At 33.9% G+C, this 23,399-nt stretch overlaps 1 protein-coding gene across 1 annotated transcript in view; it reads left to right on the forward strand.

Moving 5' to 3' along the window:
* Positions 1–1,783: 1,783 nt before the first annotated feature.
* Positions 1,784–23,399, forward strand: part of LOC129226192 (retinal-binding protein-like) — a 33,424-nt gene continuing 11,808 nt past the window's right edge. Inside the window, exons 1-7 of the mRNA XM_054860792.1 lie at positions 1,784–1,853; positions 3,733–3,815; positions 5,292–5,361; positions 12,169–12,212; positions 16,412–16,462; positions 19,756–19,849; positions 22,730–22,824. Coding sequence (XP_054716767.1) covers positions 1,784–1,853; positions 3,733–3,815; positions 5,292–5,361; positions 12,169–12,212; positions 16,412–16,462; positions 19,756–19,849; positions 22,730–22,824 — 507 coding nt within the window. The remainder of the gene's footprint in view (positions 1,854–3,732; positions 3,816–5,291; positions 5,362–12,168; positions 12,213–16,411; positions 16,463–19,755; positions 19,850–22,729; positions 22,825–23,399) is intronic.

Genomic DNA, 23,399 nt, shown 5'->3' on the forward strand with positions numbered 1-23,399 from the left:
ATTAAAAATATCACGTGCGTCTCTGCACTTTTAATAACAAAGTAATTACTTAGTGAGTCTAAAAGTAAGTAAGCTCTGGTCAAGACATTTCCTCTTTGGATCGTGAGGCCACCTGTCACAGAAACAAGTGTTTAATCCGTCATAAAATGGCCATTCAATTCTGAAGGGACGCGGGAATAAATGCTCAGATCTTTTCAGTGAAAGAATTTCCTCAAGAGAAGGGGGAAAAGTACTGAACGCCTCATAGTGCCGGGTAATGGATTTCTCGTGATATAAAAATGATTGGAACGCTCCTCTGGTCTCCTGACGTCAATTCGACGTTCAAAAGACTAAAAGGATCTTCGATGTATTCATGTATGTTTTGTGTATTGAAAACTCTGTTTGTTGCTTTTCCCCGTGTGCAGTTTCTCGGTTCAACGGTCTTTTCAGACTTAAACAAACTTTACAGAGGCTTGTGACCAATGGTTTGTGCTTTTTGTGGTATGGTACGACGAATTATTAATTTAGCAACAGAAAAGTTATTGAATCATTGATGTCATTTTTATTCAAGCTTTTGGGTACGGTCCAATCATTTTTACCATTATGGACTCGTGTTGTCGAGAAACACATGCAGCTGAAATTTAGGCTAGAGCAAAGGAATAAAATACCGAAAGCGACGACGCTAGCAACACATGTAAAGAAATGAAGCAGAACTACTCTCAACATAATAACGAATTAAATAAAGTTTGTGCTGAAAATTAAAATAATCAGTTATCCAACGTTTTGAAGCACATTTGCAAGTTTTGTGCTTCAAAACGTTGGATAACTAATTATTTTACTCTCAACATATTCAATTGCTTTTGATACATAAGCAGAAAATTTTGAACTTTTTTTATAAAGTGTGGGGTGATAATGACGATGTTTTCCGCGGGGCAGTGGATTCTGGCTCCGACTCCTGGAATTTTAGAGCATTCGACTCCGAGTCCGACTCCTTCATCCCAAAATTAGTCCGACTCTGACTCTAGCCTTGCAAGCACTGACAGAGTTGCGGACTTTTAGGGAAAATGACCGACGTGAAATTTTAAACCACCTTCGACTTCCGACACCAACTGCTTTGCCTTAAAATCAGTCCGACTCCGACTCCTTTATTCAAAAATCAGTCCGACTCCGACTCCTTCACCCCAAAATTAGTCCGACTCTGACTCTAATCTCGCAAGCACTGACAGAGTTGCTGACTTTAAGGGAAAATGACCGATTCTTGAAATTTTAAACGACCTTCGACTCCCGACTCCAACTCCTTTGCCACAAAATCAGTCCGACTCCGACTCATTTATCTCAAAATCAGTCCGACTCCGACTCCCAGCCCTGGTTTTTCCGGGTCATGAATATTTCTTGAATACTAATAACAGAAGAAAGAGACAGTAGAGCAAAGCAAATTTACCAACTTCTTTGATACTGCGCAAAAATAAGAAACTAACAATGCAAGTGCATGAATTTGAAGGGTTTTTTTTTTTTTTTTACGAACCCGTAGTTAACAAGCACTTGGAAAAACGAGCAAGTACCGTTACAAGCTAGTCCGGCTTATAACAATACTTGCTTCGTAATGTCTTTATCGAAAACACTCTTGGAGCCAAAATGCCGGATAGTTCGGCCTGTCTTCTAAGGGAGTTCTACTTCCCAACAATTCATCTCCATTTGCTCATAAAAACTTGACGATTTCATCCTTACAACGACATTATGCCCTCTCCCTCGATCTTTTCTTAGCACACAGCATCCAGAATAAGACTTTGGCGGTCCATCCATCATGGTTTCTTCTGGCGAGGTGCCCAGCCTGGTGACATTTTCACTTTCTTACACTACAGATCATGACATCAGTAACTTAGGCTTGCTCTACCTAGCTCATCCACATGTTTCGCTTTCTGCCTCTTCGATTTTACCTGACTCCATGCCTCTCTGCCTTGTTTGAAGGTTTCGTAGCTTTACTCCTTATCGGTTAGGTTTCTGATGCATTAGTTAATGCGGGAAAAATAAACTAATTACTTGAATTTTCCTTGTAAACATTTTTTAAAAAGTTGTGCTTTTTCTTCTGAATGCTCTCCATGGAAGTTTCACTCTATTGTTAATCTTTTACACGGTGTTTCTGTTGAGGGTAAATGTCTTGTATGACAGTTCCTCGTTCGTCAATTCATCCGCATGAAAAGTTATCTTCTGTGGAGAAATAAAAGATTTTGACTTTTTTTTTTTTTTGTTTTTTTGTTTCACTTAGGCTCATTTTCGATCCAACAAGATTGCTTTCCTTTTTTTTTTAACCCAGGAACCATTTCTTCAGTGTTGAACATTGGATGTTTGTCGGTCGTTTAGTAGGTCTGTGGAGTCGGAGTAGAGTCGAAGAGTCTGAGTCGGACTGCTTTTGGGGTAAAGAAGCCGGAGTCGGGAGTCAAAGGTTTTAATTTTCAAGAGTCGTAGGTGGAGTCGGTCCTTTCCCCCCAAAAATCTACAATTCCAGTGCTTGTGGAGTCAGAGTTGGAGTCGGACTGATAATTAGGTAAAGGAGTCGGAGTTGGAATCAAGGGCTCGAAAATTCAGGCGTCGGAGTAGATCATTTTTTCTCCGACTCCGCAGCCCTGCCGTTTCTTCTTCTTTTCTTTTGGTGCTTAATTGCACAGGTTTGTTTTTGATGAGGACTACAATCTGAGTGTTTTGCCTCCCTTACGCATGATATATTTTTATTAGACATATAAACAACACATGAAAGAATTTACATCACAAAGAAGGGAAAGTACAACCGGAGCGAGGGTGGGAGTCGAACCCACCGCCTCAAGTGTGCCAACATCAAGCAGTCACTTAGACCGCTCGGCCACTGAGGCCCCCCCCCTGCCGTTTAGTGTGCAATATTTACCGAAGGTGTTGCATTGAGATGAAAAAAAAACTGGAAAAAAATAATATTTATATATTTTTTACTTTTCCCGTTTTGATGGAGAGGGGATTTTTTGCTCCAGATGTCACTATAAATGTTTTGGTTGACAGTAATACTAACGGAATAAACATTTTCCTTATTTCTTGGTCGACATTCCGTACGCATTTTGAGCTGTGTTACTTAAGCACTTAATTTATCGCTTGAACTAAATCACTTGAACGTTTCCCATATCATTTGAACAAAAATCTTTTTACAGAATAAAAGTAAATTCATTTACAAAACGTACAAATCTAAATTCCCTCTACTAAGTAGTTAAAACTACTTAATCAGCACAAAACAAACTAAAAAATAAAAGTAAAATAAACATTATTGTAAGGGACAGACGTCGATTTCTCAAAACTTAAAATACTGTAGAATAAGGCAGTGGTTCTTAAACTGGGAGCCCTTGAGTGTTTACAGTCGATCCAAAATTCTCTTCACAAATATCTAAAAATTTATTATTTATGAAGATTTTTCAAAATTGTACGGCACCGCTGCAGTATAAATAAGCGCTGTGCAAGTGTCTGTACACGAGTTTTTGTTAACTATGATTTATCATACGTTTAGTTTGGTAAAGGTGTCAAAGGGAGAATCTTACTTTAAAAAAAAACCCTGACTCAAAAATGTTCGGGGACCGCTGCAATACACAATATTTGTAAAAACGGAAAAACCAGATATATTTAAATTATATAATATTGCAATTTCCAATTCCTATGCATTTAAAATATCAAAAGAATTCTTTTTTTTTTTTGGTTACGAGATAATGTATTTCTGATCTCTTTCTTTTTTTCTCTTAGGAAGGAAAAAATCGTCTGAACCTACCCCCAAAGTAGACAAGGCCAAGGAACTGGAAGAAGAGGAACTGGCGAAGCTCGTAGAAGTAATACTTTGTTGATTTTTACGCTGTTCGTCTTCAAAAACAAGATACCAGTGATTTACATTGTCCTTAATTTCTTGCATATTTTGAAAGTCTGACTACTTGCGAAACTTTTGAAAGAGTCTGAAATCATTATATTTGCTCAAACAGGAGGTGATCACTTCCCCAAGAGCAGAGGCGCAACCCCCCCCCCCCCGTTTAAATATTGCGATGAACCCCCCAAAGCCCCTACTTGAAATGAGAAAAATACCCTCTCAAAACACCACCCACCCCCTTAAATATTTCATTGGCGCAGGCTACGCCATGACCCCCCCCCCCTTCCCACCAGAGTGGGCACCCCTGCAAAAATTAAAATTTGTTCCTTAATCCTTTACTCACCTTTATTTACCATCTCATTACCGAAATTACGAGAAAATAAATAAAAAAAAAATATTTCCACCACTTAACAGATATAAAATGCTACTTCAAATCACATACAATTGTTTATTTATTATTAACATTATTATTGTTAACCTTCCTTTTGCGTTACTCCTCTTAGGTCCAATATATTATTTTCCATTTTTTTAGGAAATCTATTTTTGTTCGATTCCGTGGGACGAGTCTTTTGTAGAAAAAATAAACCCAACGAGTGGGGTCGCAACTGTTGATTGTAAAAAACGTAATTTAAATTCAGATGTCAAAATTCAAATTATTATTATTATTATTGTTTATTTATTTTTACTTATTTATTTATTTTTTTCCACTTTTATTTTGGCATTAACACCCCCTTGTTTCTAGGTGTTACAATTTGTTTGAAAAAGTATGAATTGTTACAACTTATCTCAGATTTAAGATTTAGTATTCCACACTGCTATCAATTATTTAAAAATTGAATTATATCACAATGGGGTGGCTTCCTTCAGTCAAAAGTACTACTTTTAGTTATTCAAATGGGTAGAATGAGCAAAAAAAAAAAAAAAAAGAACATGGACCCGGAAAATAATATTTTCCCAACAGTTTTTTTTTTTTTAAATCTTTTTATTATTATTATTTTTTTAAAATATCCGATTTTTCAAACAAGACGTGGTCTTGATGACGTCACAAATGATGCACTTTGCCGCATCTTTCTACAGCGTTTCCACGTTATGATAATCAAGAGCGAATTCAAATTGCGCTCTACGCTTGCTGTCAACCCTATCGTTGCCAATTCACGTGAGTAAAGATGCGAATTAAATATTTGCTCTGTGAATGGCAACACTGAATGGCATTTCATCATTTGTGATGTCACACGACAGAACCGTAAGCAATGAAAGCGCACTGATTCAATTTTTTTTAAATATTAAACTTAAATAAATTATTTAAAAAATGGTCAGATCCCATGTTTTTAAGCACGTTCTTTCAGAAAAAAATTCTTTTAAAATTTTGGAATCGACCCCATTGTCGCTTTAATCGTAAAAGTAATACATTTTAATATTATTTTAATTCATATTTTCTCTTTAGCTGAAAGAAAATTTAGGAGATGATTTACCCCCACAGTATTCAGATGCAGCACTACTCGGATTCTTGAGGGGTAAGTGAAACTATAACTATTCTTACGATCTGTGGTCCAAGTGCCCCCCCCCCCCTCCCCCCCTCACAAAATGGATGGCGCACTCTCTCAAATGCTAAGAAGCACTTTGCTGCAGCCAGGATAAACTTCCGTATTTAAGCCTCAACCAAATACAGCCAAGTCTTGTGTACATTAATGTGTTTATTAGTTACAAGCTTTCAATCTGATGTAGAACACACACTTCTTCCTCTTACATCTTTTTAATAATGCATGTTTTTTTTTAAATAACTAAGGGAAAAAAAAACAAGGAAATACTTTAAATATTTTCTCTCCTAGTTTGTTGCGAACCGATACAAAATAACGTTTTACAAAGGTTAATTTTCCCAATATCGACAATTCTAGCGTGATTCAATGGATACCTCTCGAAATATCGCCAATAGCGCCAAATTCGAAACAGATTTGAAAAATAATTTTATTTCGCCAAATTTCTCTCCAACTTGACGATATATCGCCAAGTTGCCTGCCAGAAACTTGTCGATTGATCGGTAAGTGGTCGCCAAATTATAACATCGTTTCCGTTTGCATTGAAATTCATACTGTTTTTTCCCGAAAAGGTGTAAAAGACCCCTTTTGGAACATCCGAATGAAGCCAAATGGGGAGTTGAACAACTAGGTCCCACTAAGAGTCTACATACCAAATTTTAACTTTCTACGGCATACCGTTTTTGTGTTATGCGAGACACGTACATACATACATGCCGTCACAACACGAAAACTCGTGGTAATTAACTCAGGGATCGTCTAAATCGACTCTACGTCCGTCTATACATTCTTAGGTATATATGCACGTGCAGTCTGGCCGAAAAAACAAACTCAACATTCATTCGGGGGTGAGCAAAAGGGAAATTTAGGCTGACATTTCACTGAAATTTTTTTGCGAATACATTACTTTCTTTTCTATGTAAAAAGAAGTAAAAACTGCAACTTCTATTACGTAATTCCATTAATTAGAAGTGGCATAGCAAAAGTATATATAGTGGTGGAAAAGGCGATGTTTAATAAGTGATTTCGCACTGTAAATAAATTTGTTTTAATGTTTTTATTTCTGCAATATTTAATAAACACTAAATTGTGCAACCTTCTGATAAATTGTTAAGTGAAATGTAATAATAACATTCCACATCTGCTACACATTCCCAGAATAAACGAGATCCCCCCCCCCCAGCTCCCTAAGAATTAGAGACAAATATCCTTCTGTGGCCTCCCTGCTGTAGGAATCCAGCACTCTTGCCTAAGTGAAAACACTTTTAAAATTTAAACAGTTAACACGAAATAATTTGTATGCGTATTTTTAAAGCAATAGATGGCAGCACCAGAAATATTTTTTGAATTGAAAAATCTATGATTTAAAGATTAGCATTCGGAACAACCTATGACAAGAGCAATGCGTGCTCAGTGATTCTCTCATAAACTATTTAGCATTTTAATCAACTAGCTTATAATTGCTTCACCAGTTCATAAATGCTAAACTTATACATGAGGCGAATTCAGTTTTGACGAGATTAAAATTTATATCAATAGATGGCAGCACAATAAAAAGAAAAAAAAAGCAGCACAAGTCTTAAACCATTTATATAAACACGAACTATGGCCTCACTAAATTTCCGCTCATTAATTAATTATTAATTTCAAATATTAATTTCATATTATTAATTTCAATTATTCTTTTTGATTTTCATTTCGCGCTAAAAGATGCCTTCTGCAGTGCAACAACTGTTTCTAAAAGGGGCGGAACAGAGATTAAAAGAGTGGCAATCGAAATAAATATTTATGCGTCAATCATACATATGTGTTCTGCAGTAACATAAAATAGTTTCTTTTTTTTTACGTATGAATATAAATTTTATTTATTTATTCATTGGTTAATGGAAAATCATGGAATATCGAAGAATTTAGTGGGCACAAGTACAATGTGTAAGAAAGCAGGAACCTGTCCAGGCATCTGTAGAAAACCGAGCCGGTTCCCTTTAATTCAAATTTCTGTAACGCTAAATTTCCAGTAATCAGTAGCTACATGCCGTTAATTTAAGGTAATTACATAATTTGATTGAAGTTTCTTTCTCAAAGTTTCAATCACATTAACTTTGGAAATTATTGATCAAAAACAATAAATAAATAAATAAAGCAAAAATACTATCAGTTTTGTATGCAAATTGCAAGGGGAAAAAATAGTTAGTGTACCTATACTTTAAGTTTAAGTAATTGCGTTCAAAACTCACGGAGAGAGAAGAAAAAGTCCTACTAATCAATAAAATAAGAGTAATACAGCGCAATAAAAAATGTACAATAAATTAGAGAATATATTTCAGGTTACATTCTGAATTTTGGGGAAATTCGGGATACATTAATAGTGAAACAAGGCAAGTGTTTTTGGAGAATTTCGATGTTTTTGAAAAAGTCAGGTCTTTAAAATTTGAAAGAAAACGCTGAATTATTTTGTAATAAATGATCTTCGCAATAACTTCAAAAATAAAATAAATACCGCAGATACAGCACTGGATTTGTATATTCTTTTAATAATGATAATTTCGTTTTTAAAATGAAATTGAAAAACAAAAAACATTTTAATAAAACAGAGAATATATATATATGTGTGTGTGTGTGTTCCCTATAAAAATCCACTGTTTTCGTCGGATCTCGACCAAATTTGGCAGGGAGGTACTTGGGCACCGAGAAGGAACGTAGGAAGGTTCTCGAACGCCAAAAAAGAACCGAACGGTTCGAATTTTAATTTGAGGACGCGAAAATAGCTCTTTTTGCCTGAAATAATTATCTGATTTCTTTGATTAAGGTCCCATTCGAAAGTTCTCGAAAAAATCATTAACGGTTTATCCACATCCTTCGAATTTCAAAACAAAAAGTCTGTAAAATCACTGAGAAAAAATATTAAAGCACTTTTAAACCATAATTAGTAATTTATAAAAAGATTAAAGCACTTAAAATATTAAAGCACATTAATGGAACTCCATTTTCATGTCGGAAAATTATCGTTTGCCTTATCTCATTTTAAATTTCTTTCAAATAGACAGGGTAAAATATATTTCTGTTAGTAATTTCTTTTTTCTTTCATTTTATATGTAAAATGCATATTTGTAAAAAAAAATATTCCCTGATTGAAATAAAATGAAATGAATTGAATTGAATTGAAATTAGCGTGAATGAAACCATTCAGAAGGTTGCCACTTTTTTTCTCGACAGTGACTAAATAAAATTTTGTTTTGTTTCGATGTAAAAATTTCCCATTTTGACTATTATTTGGCGATTTATCTTCATCTTTTTTTTTATTTTTTATTTATTTTTCATTTATTTATTTATTTATTTATTATGGCAATGCAGCTAGTAAATAAATAAAAAAAAAATGCTTTCATCAAAAAAAGAAAAAGGTATGAGAAAAGCATTGATTGGAGGGGCATTCCGCGGTATTTTTGACATTATGTAGAGTCCGTAACGTGACCTTTTTTTGCCATAACTTTTTAATTTACCGTTTGATTTGCAAATTATTTTAATTTGAGCTGGTGTGTTGGTAGGAAAAGATCAAAATAAAATAATATGCTAATCAAACAGTAAATTAAAAAGTTATGGCAAAAAAGGTCACGTTACGGACTCTACATACAGTGGCTCCCAAAAGTATTCGTACACCTACGACTTTCAACGAAATAGGCCCTAATTCATTGGTTAGAATTAATATTTCGGAATAGGTATTTAATTATAAGATCTATGATCAATTTTCAACAAAACTACATAAAAAGTTTTTAAAAAATATTAAAACTTAATTTTTTAAAAATCAAAAACCAAAAAGTTCCGGAATTTTTATCTCACAAAAGTCTTCGTACACTTTATAAAATGTCTATACATCATTGAATAATCTAACTTTTTACAAAGTTATTATTTAGTAGAATATCATGCAGTATCAGCAACAGCTTTTAAACACCTGGGAATAGATTTTATCGTTTTTTTCTTTATTTTTTGTGCAATTTCTGAGTAAGTGTTCAACCACACTTCGAGTCTTACTGTTTCTAGCTCTATTTTCGTTTTAAAGCCCTATTTTCGTAATCTAGCCTCCAGATATCTCTAAATACCAGGGTTCATACTCTATTTGGATGAAAAAATTCCATGACTTTTCCAAGACTTTTTCATGACTTCAATGAAAATTTTCATGACCTCGTTACACGAAGAGAATAGCACTGTTTAATCTCAAACTTGGTAATATTTGGGAATGAGCATTAGTAAAACATCTATATGAATGCCACACCCTCATTGAAGCACTTACTCGTAATAGAAAAAATACAAGTGCACACTTAAAAAATTAAACTATTCTTATTTGTCTTCATCATATAAATTTAAGTAAAGCAAAAATGCAGTGAAGTGAATATGATGATGCGTAAATGTCTGATATTTTCTTAAAAAACAGGCAGAATGATGTTGAATGGGACAAAGATTGAATGAGTCATCACTAGGTTTCAATACATTTCAAAAGTTACCTTTTAGTGTCAACAGTGCCTTTAATCATCCACCTAACTGGACAGTATTTTGGCTCTTTAAAGTAAAGCCACATAGTTTAGTTCTTTATATTTCTAAACCAGATCTTTTTTGAAAAAACCATTCAGTAATGAATCAATCTTCTGATTCAAAAGTATATTTGTTTTGTTTACAAATTTGTATACTTTCAAATGCATATAAATTAATAGGTTCAGAAATTCCAGAACACATTTACGAGTGATGGAATCAAATCCGCATGCGATTGAATTGCTTTTTTTTTTTTTTTTTTGAGTGAGCGTGGCAAAACTAAGAACATGAAATTTCGCTGCTACAGAATATGAAACATAAGAAGTGTTGAAACAAACAGAAAATTCAAAATAAGTGATGTCCAGGCAGTAAAACCGCATCGCAAAAAGCGGCTGCGACAGAAGTGGATGCAATGAGATTTCAAAATTCAGATTTGTTCTTTGGATCATTCAATTTTCCACTTTTAATAGCTTTTATGTGCTGTACTGTTAAATCACTCAAGATTTCTAATGCTCCTTTAGCAACTGTTCCTTTCTCTTTGTCCAGGACATTTTTTCATGACTTGAAATGAATTTCCATGACTTTCAGTGAAAATTTCAATTTTCCATGACTTTTCCAGGTCTGAAATTCTGTTATTTTTTTTCCATGACTTTCCAGGATTTCCATGACCCGTACGAACCCTGAAATACGTTACATTCAGTTCAAATCTGGAGATTGAGGGGGTATTTTCTAAACTTTAATACAATTTTCGAGGCACTAGACGCAAACGTTGAAAACCGTGTGCTTCTTATCGTTATCTTGATAAAAAACACAGTAGTTGTTTCCAATAACCAAATTTTTGGCTAAGAGTTCAAAATTGATTTTTAAAAAAATTAAAGGAACAGCATGATTCATTATTTCATCAAAAAAATCCAAACTACCTAGTCCTGATGCTGATATGCACCCTCACACTAGAACACCTCCACCGTCCTGATTAACTGATCCAACTAAGTTCTTAAGATTAAGTTCCTAATTTTTCTTCTACTTACAATTACACAACAATTTAACCAAAAATGTTGAATTAATTTTTTTTTCTGTAAGTAAGACGTAATTATAAAACGTTTTGAGCTTATTTATCATTGATTTTGAGACGAAAAGCGTAAGCTTTCTGCTTTTCGATCGGCCAAGAAAATTTCTGCAGGAAGAGGTCCCGTGTAATCCAGTTAATCAGAGAACTTGGCGAACAATTTTAGGTGAAAATTAAATGTAAAAATTTTCATTCAACTCTGCAGAAACTTTTACAGCACTCAAATGTATATTTTTGATAATTTTTTTAACTGTAAATATCCGATCACGCTTTGTTAACTTTGCCGGTTGACCTTTTCTTGCCTTGTTTTCGATCCGATTCCTTTCTTTAAATCATTTTATCAAGCACTTTACTATAGAATGAAATAAAATAACTAGTTTAGAGACATTTCAAACCAATTTACTGCTACTGTGAGGAAAAGATTCAACTTTCGAATGGTGTTTGTGGTTTTTTACGAATGCCAGTTATTTTAAAGTAATAAGCCCAATATTAAGGAATAAATAAACAAAAAATTAAAGCCAAATGACATTTAAGGGTCAACACAATGCAAAAATAATAAAAAACGACATATGATAATTTTAATCATGAATTTATACGAAAATATTTGAGTGTACGATGACTTTTGTGGCGTGTTATTTCTCTGTTTCTTCGTTTTCTGACCCATTTCAAAAAGAAGATCCGTCAGTATTTTGAAGAAAGCAATGGTTTGTATTTAGAATGACATAAGAATGATGTGAAAAAATATTGGACTTCATATTCGAATTCAGTTTCGAGTTACTTTGAATTAACTGAAAAATTTCAAAGTGTACGAACACTTTTGGGAGCCACTGTAAATGTCAAAAATACCTTGGAATGCCCCTGGAATGATTTTGAAAAATTTTGGAGGGTTTTAAATTATAAAAACCCACCCCCTGAATACGGCCCTGGCAAAAAGAATCTCATAACTCGGGGCAAAACTGGATCACTATGAAAGCATAGAAATTGTTATTTAACATTCTAAATTAAAATTTCATCACACGGAAAAATTACTTCAGGATGACTTCGTTGTGCGAGATTTCTGTATAACTCATATGATAAATATTTTCATAAACTACTTTATATAACTTATTATTGAATCAAAACCACTCAGGTCAAATTATGAAACTATGTGTAGATTATTTTTGCAATTTACTTAAATGAAATATTTGTCTTTGTAGCGAGATCACTAAATGTCAAAGAAGCGGAGAAACTTATGAAACTTGTGAGTACTTATTTATAACATTTAGTTGTTTTTCATGTTTTATTCGAAATTGCTTTTTAATGGGGTTGTTTCCTTCAGTCAAAAGTACTACTTTTAGTCACTGAAATTGATAGAATAGCAAAAAAAAAAAATAATAATATTAACATGGACCTAGAAAAAAACTTTCATTTTCCAAAAGTTATTTTTTAATAAATTTTTTTAAATGACCGATTTTTCAAACAAGGCGTGGTCTTTATGACATCACAAATAATGCGATTTGCCGCATCTTCCTACGTGTTTCCACGTTATGATAATCAAGAAGCGAATGAAGTATTGCGCTCTACGCTTGCCAGCAACCGTATCGTTGCCAATACACGTGAGTAAAGATGCGCATTAAATATTTTGTTGTGTGAATGGCAACACTAAATGGCATGTCATCATTTGCGATGTCATCGGCAGAAGCGTCAATAGCAAAAGCGCAATTGTTTAAGTAATTTTTTAAAAATATTAAACTTAAACAAATTATTTAAAAAATGGTCAGATCCTATGTTTTTAAGCATGCTCTTTCAGAAAAAAATACTTTTGAAATTTTGGAAACGACCCCATTGTTTTTCTTTTTCTTTTTAATTTATATTTCCGCATTTTAATTAGTGATGTTCCGGATATCCGTGTCCGTATCCGTATCCGCGGATATCCGAGAAAAAAATAAAGATCTGTATACGGATCCGTATCCGTTACTTTTTTCACGGATCTTAAACGGATCTTTTCTATTCTAAAAACTCTTAAATATTTGAATAAAAGACTCTTAAATTCCGTTCAAATTGGGTTTTATTCCCCTATTTAAATTATAAGGTATCATTTCAGACGCCAACTGCCCTCTGAGACTTTTTTTTTTTAATTTTTAGTTTAATATTAGTTTTTGATATTGATTTGGGGTTTCTGTTATTCTTCATTTTGGTTTTTCTCGGCATCCTTCAAAAAAAGTGAGACAAAATTCTCTATTTACTGTTTGTAAAGGTGTTCCTGGCTCTGTTATTCCGTCGGTTCGGTCGGAGTAATGTGGGTGGAATGGGTCAGCGTTGCATTTATGCTGAAATAAAATGCGAAAAATTATTTCTAGCCTATCTAGTAGCAGCTTTACACTCTTTGCTCCTGTATCCTAAATCTACCGAGCAAGATAGAAATAATTTTTCACATTCTATTTAAGCATTAATGCAGCGCTGACTCGTTCCTTCCAACTCTCTCACAATTTTGACGGAGATTTCGTTAAAGAGTAAATCATAGTCTCTATTATATTTTCGAGGTAGATGACATTTTTTGAAGAAACAGTATTATTATTACGACGGGAATACCTTCCGTAATAAATTTTAAACTTGGATAGTTGAATTGGGCAAAAAAAAAAATTTGAGATCTGTATCCGTATCCGTATCCGCGGATCTTGACACTTAAGATTCGGATCCGGATCCGGATCCGCGGATCTACTTTTTTAACGATCCGGCACATCACTAATTTTAATTTCTATTATTATTACTCTATTTTATTTCATATTTATTTACTTATTTATTTTTCTTAGATATTTTTTTCTTCTTTGAATAAACATCATTGAAAGTAACAATAAAATGAAAAATAATCAGACAAATAAATGCAAAGACTCGTTAAGAAATGTTGAAAAAGTCCGTTAAAATGTAAAATAAAAGCATGAAGAGCAAACATGGCGGACCAAAAAAATTGTTTGACAATAATCACAATAAAAAATTTTGTCACAGGGGGGTCATCTGACCCTTTGACCCTCCCCTAAATCCGCACGTGCGTGGGCGACCCTCGGAGGGGGGAGGGGCACAATTTCTTTAGTTCGCCAGGGGCGCTAGACCCCATAGTTATGCTATTGGGTCTGAACCACGGGCTTCCTAGTTAATAGCTACTACTAGAAACGTACCGAGTACTCGGTAACTACTCGGTACTCGGCCAAATTCTGATCAGATACTCGGCCAATACCGAGTAGTTGCAAAAAATTGAATATTGTCCAAGGCAGATACTAAAATTTATAGAAAAAAGAGCAAACATTATATTCTGCAAACATTTACAATTAAAATTTATAAGTCAAATTTTAAATTTTGAGAATAATGAAGTTTGTAATGCTTCAATGGAATAAATCTTTATTTTAATGTCCCCAAAGTTGATAAAAAAATTTTATGTAAAATTATGCAGAAAAAAAATATAGAAAATATGGAATTTTTATGTTAAAAATGGATTTTTGTTACAAACAAAAATTAATTGTAAAAAATTATGAAAATACCTTTGCTTAAAAAAATAAAAGGAAATAAAACAACGTTAAAAGCACAGTGAAGGAACACTGCAGACATGTGTTTTGCCATTGCAAGGAATTCCTTTTTCAATGCACAACATGGGAGCTCGTGGACTTAAAGGCATCTGACAAAAGTCAGATTTTTTTGTCGAATGTCTTAACATTCTTTAGCGCACATGTTATGCACTGAAAAAGACGTTCCTTGTAACGGGGGGGGGGGGGGCAGAAACACATGTCTGCAGTTTTCCTGCACATTTGTTGTATTAAAATTATTTATGTTTTGCGGACTAAAACTATAATTGATTGGTATAAATTTGTTTTTATTCCAACTTGAATAATCATACCTTTTATTTATTTATTTTTAATTTTAAAAATAATTTTTTTGCAAAATTTTTGACACAAACAAAATTGTTTATGTAATGCGTAATTAAATTTCAGCAGGAATTTAGTTTTAAAAACTATTATATGGACAAGGAAGTCTATACTACTGTTCCAATAAGTTCAAAATTCATTACATGTGTGTCGGTGGTTCTTCTTAAAACATAATTGGTACTTGGTAACTCGGCCGAGTAGTGAAAGGCCGAGTACTCGGTAACTCGGTACTCGGCCGAGTAGTGAAAGGCCGAGTACTAGGTAACTCGGTACTCGGCCGAGTAGTGAAAGGCCGAGTACTCGGTACTCAGCTACTCGGCGAAAGTGCTACTCGGTACGTCTCTAGCTACTACGTCGCTTGTTGTAAACTAGTTGCATCAAAACGTCTTGATAAGATGCGCATGAAGATGACGCAATGTTTTTAAACTGATATAAACGCTTCCTTCAATTAGTCAAACACTGACCACATAATAAGGAAACATCTTTAGCTGGCTGCGCAGTGCAAAATTCCTTTTCCAGTGAATTGCCATCACCGAGATATTAGAGATAGGTCAACCTAGAGAAACATAAACAAGGCCTAAGTCGCATCAAACAATCACATGTCAAAACAAAAGTTAGTTGAAATGTCATAGAATGAGAGCAATTATGCCCTTAGCGTCTGTAAATCCTTCCGTTTCCCTTTGTTGGCAATTACTTAAATTTGAATTTCATAAATACGTAAATAGAAAGCAAGTACACGTTCAAATTTTCTGCGCTGATTTTGTTGCATATTATTTCACCTTTCTCTCTAACCCGCGAGTATCCATAAAAGATACTCTTTCGCTTTAAATATTGCATCCAACGTTGTATGAACAATAGAGTGGAATAATAAAAATGTAACATGGAATTCATATGTATTTGTTATATTGTTTTCTTCATTAAAACATGGAGTTTTGTTGTGATATGCCTAAGTCAGGCGCAGAAAGGATAAGAGCGTGGCGTGAGAGAAAACGTGAGAGTGAAGTGACAGTTCAGAAAGTAAATAAAGGAGAAGATAAAAGTATCTCTCCCTCTCTCACTTCTATCATGTATCTTTACGACACACAATTTTTTTTAAATATAATTCTGGACTTTATATGTAACTAGTGGTACCCGCACGGCTTCGCCCGTAATAAAAAATTAAAAGGTCTTTGGTTCATCATTTGTATATTTACAAATGATGTATGGTGAATTTTCTCGGCAGTTGGCTTGTGCCCATGTTACAGTTCCACATTATGAAAATTTCGTAATTTATTCGTCCATCTTATGAGAATTTTGTTCTTAAAATTGGAATAGAAAAAGAACCACATCGAATTTTCGAAAAACCGCTTCGAGGTGCACATCCCCATGCTACAAACTAACTTTGTGCTGAATTTCATGAAAATCGGCCGAACGGTCTAGGCGCTATGCGCGTCAGAGATCCAGACATCCAGACATATCCTCCGGACAGAGAGACTTTCAGCTTTATTATTAGCATAATATAATAATAAAGATTTAAAATAAATGTCCTTTTTCTTCCCTGCAGGATGTGAATGTGCTGCGGTTCCTAAGAATACACGAATACGAACTTCCCGAGGTAAATATATACTTGGATTCTTTAAATACAGAGTTGTAAATAGTAATGGGCGATAACTTACTAAGAATTATCTCACTATTTCTTCATCTACCGTTCTTTTTGCCTTGTGTTGCTCTTTTCTACTCAGTATTATCATCAATACTTTTATTTTATTATTTACTTAAAACGCAGCTATTGCCTGTTTGGTGATATTTTGATGATTGAAAAGTTTTAACCTTATCTCCGGTGGATTGAACCCTAAACTCCAGGAGATAGCGTTCATTGTTGACTTCTTTCTCGTTTCTTCATTCTCCTAAAACGACAGTTTTATCCGGAAAACAGTTAAGTGACCGGATCCAGTTCAGCCTCGTCAAAATATGTCAAACATTGTACGTCAAACATTACCTTTTTTTTTTTTTTTTTTTGAGAAATCACGATTGCTTATTGTTCTTACTTGACTATTTTTGACGTTCCTTTGATTTTTCCCACCGCCACCCTCCGCACCATCATCGTCGACCGGCTCCGCACGATGCTGCTCCTGTAGCGAAAGCCGTCTCCAGGTTGCATCCATGTCCTACACACACGCGCATACATACACAACTACACACACACACACAAACACATACACACACACACATACACAAACACATACACACAGACACCCACACATACACACACGCATACATACAGACACCCACACATACACACAACTACCCACACATTCATGCCTGCACACAGACACAAACACATATGCATACACACACATACCCCCCCCCCTCTTCACAGACACGAACACACATGCCAACACATACATACACATAACCCGTACACACAAACACATACCCCCACACACAAACACACACGCCTACTTACACACACTCGTGATTGCGAGAAACATATTTTGAATTCAAGATGTCGAAATTCAAATTAATTTTTTTTTTTTTTTTCAAATTTTTATGTCGTGGAGCATGTTTCATTGTTGATGACGTCAGGAGCATTACTCGATCGTTCTAAGGCCCCTATATATACGAGCCGACGCATCAGTTTAATTTCAGCCATTTTGTATCGGAGCGCCTGTTTGAGTGGTTGTCTTTTCTGGCAAGTTATCGCGCTTGGTGATTTCTCACTGCCAGCAATGATTCGCGGCACGTGAATTGTTTATTAAATAAATATTATTTTCGGCAAATTTGACAAAATCCGAAACTTTGCTCCGGTAACCCTAGCTCCGCAATAATGAAAAATCCGATCCAAAATGGCTAAACTTAAGCTGATGCATCAGCTTGTATATATAGCGGCTCTAGATCATTCGAAAAAAAAAAAAAATAAATAAATACGTAAAATTTAAAGCACAGTAACATTCATTCCATATAAAGTATGAAATATTTTTCGCAATGGGATGGTTTCCTTCTTTCAGAAGTACTACTTTTAGTCGTTGAAATGGATAGAATGAGCAAAAAAAAAAAAAAATACATGGACCCAGAAAATACTTTCATTTTCCCAACAGTTTTTTTCTTTTTTTTTTAATTAATTTTTTTAAATGTCCGATTTTTCAAACAAGACGTAGTCTTTATGACGTCACAAATGATGCAATTTGGCGCATCTTTCTACTACGTTTCCACGTTATGATAATCAAGCAGCGAATTAAATATTGCGCTCTACGCTTGCGATCAACCCTATCGTTGCCAATACACGTGAGTAAAGATGCGAATTAAATATTTTGGACCGTGAATGGCAACACTAAATGGCATTTCACCATTTGCGATGTCATCGGCAAAAGCGTTAAACGATAAAAAAACACCGAATTTAGTTTTTTTTTTAATGTGAAACTTAAATAAATTATTTAAAAAATGGTCAGATCCTATGCTTTTAAGCATGCTTTTTCAGAAAAAAAAAATACTTTTAAAATTTTGGAAATGACCCCATTACATAAAAATAAGAGTGTAGTGATATTATTAAATGATAAAGTTCTTGTAACTAACATAAGAAATACTTATTGAGACCTTCTTATATTCGGTGCAGTATTAATTTATTTGTATTTCAAATATTTTGTAGAATTAGACAAGTACATGAGCGGCAGAGTGGATGAGACAAAGTGAAATGGTTCATTTTGTTCAATTATTCAATCATTTATTAAACTTCTTGCGTAGTATTCTTTATTAATTCCTTTATTAGCATACCTTAACTTAGTAATTCACTTATTTATTCATTCACATTCACTTATTTTTTTATTCATTCACTCATCTACTCATTTATTTATTTGAAATGGTTCATTTCGTTCAATTATTCAATCATTTATTAAACTTCTTGCGTAGTATTCTTTATTAATTACTTTATTAGCATACCTTAACTTAGTAATTCACTTATTTATTCATTCACATTCACTTATTTTTTTATTTATTCACTCATCTACTCATTTATTTATTTGAAATGGTTCATTTCGTTCAATTATTCAATCATTTATTAAACCTCTTACGTAGTATTCTTTGTTAATGACTTTATTAGCATACCTTAACTTAGTAATTCACTTATTTATTCATTCACATTCACTTATTTTTTTATTCATTCACTCATCTACTCATTTATTTATTTGAAATGGTTCATTTCGTTCAATTATTCAATCATTTATTAAACCTCTTACGTAGTATTCTTTATTAATGACTTTATTAGCATACCTTAACTTAGTAATTCACTTATTTATTCATTCACATTCACTTATTTTTTTATTCATTCACTCATCTATTCATTTATTTATTTGAAATGGTTCATTTCGTTCAATTATTCAATCATTTATTAAACCTCTTACGTAGTATTCTTTATTAATTACTTTATTAGCATACCTTGACTTAGTAATTCACTTATTTATTCATTCACATTCACTTAGTTTTTTATTCATTCACTCATCTACTCATTTATTTATTTGTCCTCATACATTAATTAATTAATTTATTTAATTATTCGTTTATTTCTCAGTGTTTGTCATTTATTCATTCAACCTTTTATTTCCTGATTCATTTGATCAAAAAATATTTTTTACAGTCGAATAGAAAATATTTCTTTCACTTTGCACTATGAAAAAACAAGTGAAAATATTTCACTTTTTTTTAAAGCGAAAATTTACTGCCAAAATAAAAATATCATTTCAATGCAATTTTCAAAAAAAAAAGTTATTTCTATACTGTAATTTTCAAAAAAAAAATTTCCAATTTGTTCATTTTGAAAAAGCTTAGTCATCTTAACTGTTTCAATTTGCCCCACATTCATCCACATTATTTTCAGCATGATGTCAATAAAATTCCTGTCTGTGTTTTCCACAGGTGAGCAGGGCATACAGCATGTCTGGCATCCTCGGCTATGATAATGAAGGTTCCTTGGTTCGAGTGGTTAATGTGGGTGACGCAGACTTTAAAGGTAGGAAGGTTTTTTTCTTTGAACACTCATGCTGATTTTTACACCAGCCACCCCGCTTGCTTTAAACAAACTTGGTTTATTTTTTTTTTCATTACAGTCCGGAAAAAACTATTCAAAGTGGCCATAGTGGCAAACCTAGTGACCTGTTTGTTTACTTTCGGTCTATCTGTTTCGTGAACGGAGTACAGTCGAACTCGCTTATAACGAGAGCAAAGGGACAGCGATATTTTCTCGTTATAACCGAGTGCTCGTAAAAAGCGATTTCGTGAAAAAAATCATAACTAGGATGAATAATTCTTGTTGCTTTTTTTCTTCTTCTTTTTAATCACTGTACAAACCAAATAAGTTGATTTCTTTGCTTTGAACTCTCTGAATGTCTCTTTGTTATGTGATTCTTTTTAAGGAATACACTTATACACTAGGGTGGTTCAAAAAAACTTTTTTTCAGCTAGAATCCAAGACACTCCCTATTTTTTTTTTTTTTTTTTTTAATTTACTAATAGTATTATGCTGTAAAAGTTTTAGCTTCTTGTACAAATTTTAAGACGGTACTCAATGACCCCTCCATTTAACATTCGCCGTATCATAGAAACTGCCACAAATTGAAGAATATTTAATTTCTCCAACTGTTTTTTTTTTTTTTTTTAATTTCTCCAACTGTGGTTTTTTTTTTTTTTTTTTTTTTTTTGAGCAATCACGATTGCTTATTGCTTTTATTTGACCGTCCTTGGCGTTTGGTTCCTTTTTCAGCTTGGACCAGGGACACCAGCACCACCGGCCTCTGCAGGCGGCGCGGCGCGGCTGCTCCGGTCCTGAGCTATCCGCTTCTTCTGGTCGGAGGCGTCCATGTCATACACACATGCGCGCTCATACACACACACACACACACTCTCATACACACAAGCCTTTACACACATACACACACGCCTACGTGCATACACACAGGTCTACACTCACACACAAGTCTACACATGCACGCACACACACACACACATACACACGTAATACCTAGGAGGAGGGGTAGGCTTGGGGGGACAGGAGCTGTTTCTAGAAACAATAGCCCCCAATGAGTAGGGCTCTGTCGCAACTCGTGATTGCGAAAAACATAATTTGAATTCAAAATTTCAGAGTTCAAATTAATTTTGAAAATTCGAAAAGTTTTTTTTTTTTGTAAGTAATTGTTTTTTTTGCAATGTATATGCATATTTCTAGTGTATATTACAATATGTAGCATTGTTTTTTCAGTTCGATGTATTTTTTAACCCCCTCCCCTATTCTATTGAAGTTTGGGGGAGGGGGTTGAGCACCCTCTTTCAGTTAAAATAGGAAACTAAAATCCTTCCAGTATATTGCTATCCACAAGTCTAAAAATATTGAGGGGTGTCCCGGTATCTAGGAGAAACTTTTTTTTTTTACATGTATTTTTGAACCACCCTAATATATACTCAGATATAATTTTTAAATGTTTCTTTACTTCGCAAATTAAAACAAAGTTCGTCGTCTCTTGTTCTCAAGATTTACGATTTGTTACCAACTTTGGTTGACTTAGGAATGTTAAAGAAAATTTTCCGACAATGGATAAGCTGAGCCGGAAATCAATTGAAATTTTACGAACCACAAAAAATATTGCTCGCTTTAAGCGGGGCTTGCTCGTCAAAATCGAGTAATGCTACCGTAGACTTAGCATTGTACCAACCAAATATTTCTGATTTCCTCTCTAAATCTGGGTTCTTGTTAAACCAGGGCTCGTTATGAGCGAGTTCGACTGTACAAAGCTTTTGCTGCGTCTTCCTATAATGTACACGTACATGATGTCCGAAGAGACCTTGATACATTAAAAAAAAAAAAAAAAATACTCATAGAAAATCGAATTACCCAAGTAGCATAAACTGTTCCGCAGGGCATGCTTGTTAGAACATTTCAGCCGTTACCGCAATTGACCCTACAAGAACATTTTGTAGAACTATTTGCATAGTTCCATTCGCCATTTAAAATATGTTTGGGAATGTTCTTGGCAAATAACTTTTTAATTAATAATCACCACAGGTCGGAACGTTTTTCAACGTACCAGCAAAATCATCAATAACACTTACTTAAAGTCTTAGTAAGAGTATACCGTTTTCTCCCCCCCCCCTCCTTTCCCCAGATCGGCACAGCGATATAAAAATTTTCCCTATGAGTAACTGAAAAAATAAACTTAGATCAAAAACGTATAAAACAAGATCTTTTTCTTTTTTTTAATTTCAATGAACTCTTTCCTCTCTTAAAAAAGTCCGGAGATTTAATTGAGGTGTGGAAATTTTATTTCGCAGAGCTCTAAAAGTTTAAAATCTTTTTGGGGAATGTCCGCTCATAGCTTTTTTTTTTTTAGGGATCATTAAGGCCGAAACACTTTATTTTCGTTCTAAACTGTTTTATATTGTGTTTGATTTAGTTTTTAAATTTTCTAGAAAAGGAAACAACTTTACTACACTGTTCCAAATAAACGAGTTCATGTTTGATGTTTACCATTTTTAAATTAAAGTTAATGCTATTAATGTCATCAAAAAACACGTTTCTTTATTTTCTTCTCTTTCTTTTTTAATTTTTAATTGCAGTATTTTAGTTTTGATAAAAGGGAATTCACATGCTGTTTTATCTTATTTCTCCATGTTTCTTATATTTCATTTGACATTTACGATTCTAAACAGATCACGTTCGGGATAAGAAACAACAATTTACATTGTACGGTATTCATACAAACTAGTGTAAACGAAAGTCATGCTTAGCATGCCGACAAGTAAGTTATACCATTTGAAAATTTTCAGCTGCAATACACTATTTTTTTAAGTTCAATGTCATTGGCTCCTCATAATGTATGAATGCGTTTCTCGTTCGCAGGTTTCGTTCATTCCCTGTCGACCATAGACGAATTCCGATTCTTCATCTGGTTCTTCCACAAAGACGCTGAGCGCTTGAGAGCTGAAAACAAAAAAGTAAGTTTCCGAGCAACATTTTACTTCAGAGATGCCCAACCGGAAGGTCACGCCCTTCGAGCAGGAATTAAAACTCACTAACTAGAAAATCGCCCGTCATGGTATGATAGGTGAAAATTGCTTCGACATTTGAACCAAGCAATTACCTGTTAGATGATATTTTGAAATTTGAAATTTTAACCCCAGTGGATGAACCTTAAACTCCAGTAGATAGCGTTCATTGTTGACCACTTTTTCGTTTCTTCATTCTCCTAAAATGAGTCTTACTAGTAAAACAGTTAAATGACCGGATAGCATATAAGCTACCTTTACTCCAGTTCGGGTATAGGAAAATTTCAGGCCCTCTCATTGGCTTATTCGAGTGTCAATCAAAGCTTCAAAGTTGTGGCACCACTGTAATGTTGCTAGTCATCTCTTGCGGTGTTTCCTGTTTGTAATCTGCTAAATACGAATAAGCATTTGCAAATGAAAGCTGCCTTTGAGCTTTCAAATAGAGCTTTTTTTGATGCTTCAAAATAAAAATAGGTGGCGCCATCTTTAAGCAAAAAATGCATGTTTTACGACATCGTTTAAAT

The sequence above is a fragment of the Uloborus diversus genome, chromosome 7 (genome assembly GCF_026930045.1).
Source record: "Uloborus diversus isolate 005 chromosome 7, Udiv.v.3.1, whole genome shotgun sequence".
NCBI lineage: Eukaryota > Metazoa > Arthropoda > Arachnida > Araneae > Uloboridae > Uloborus > Uloborus diversus.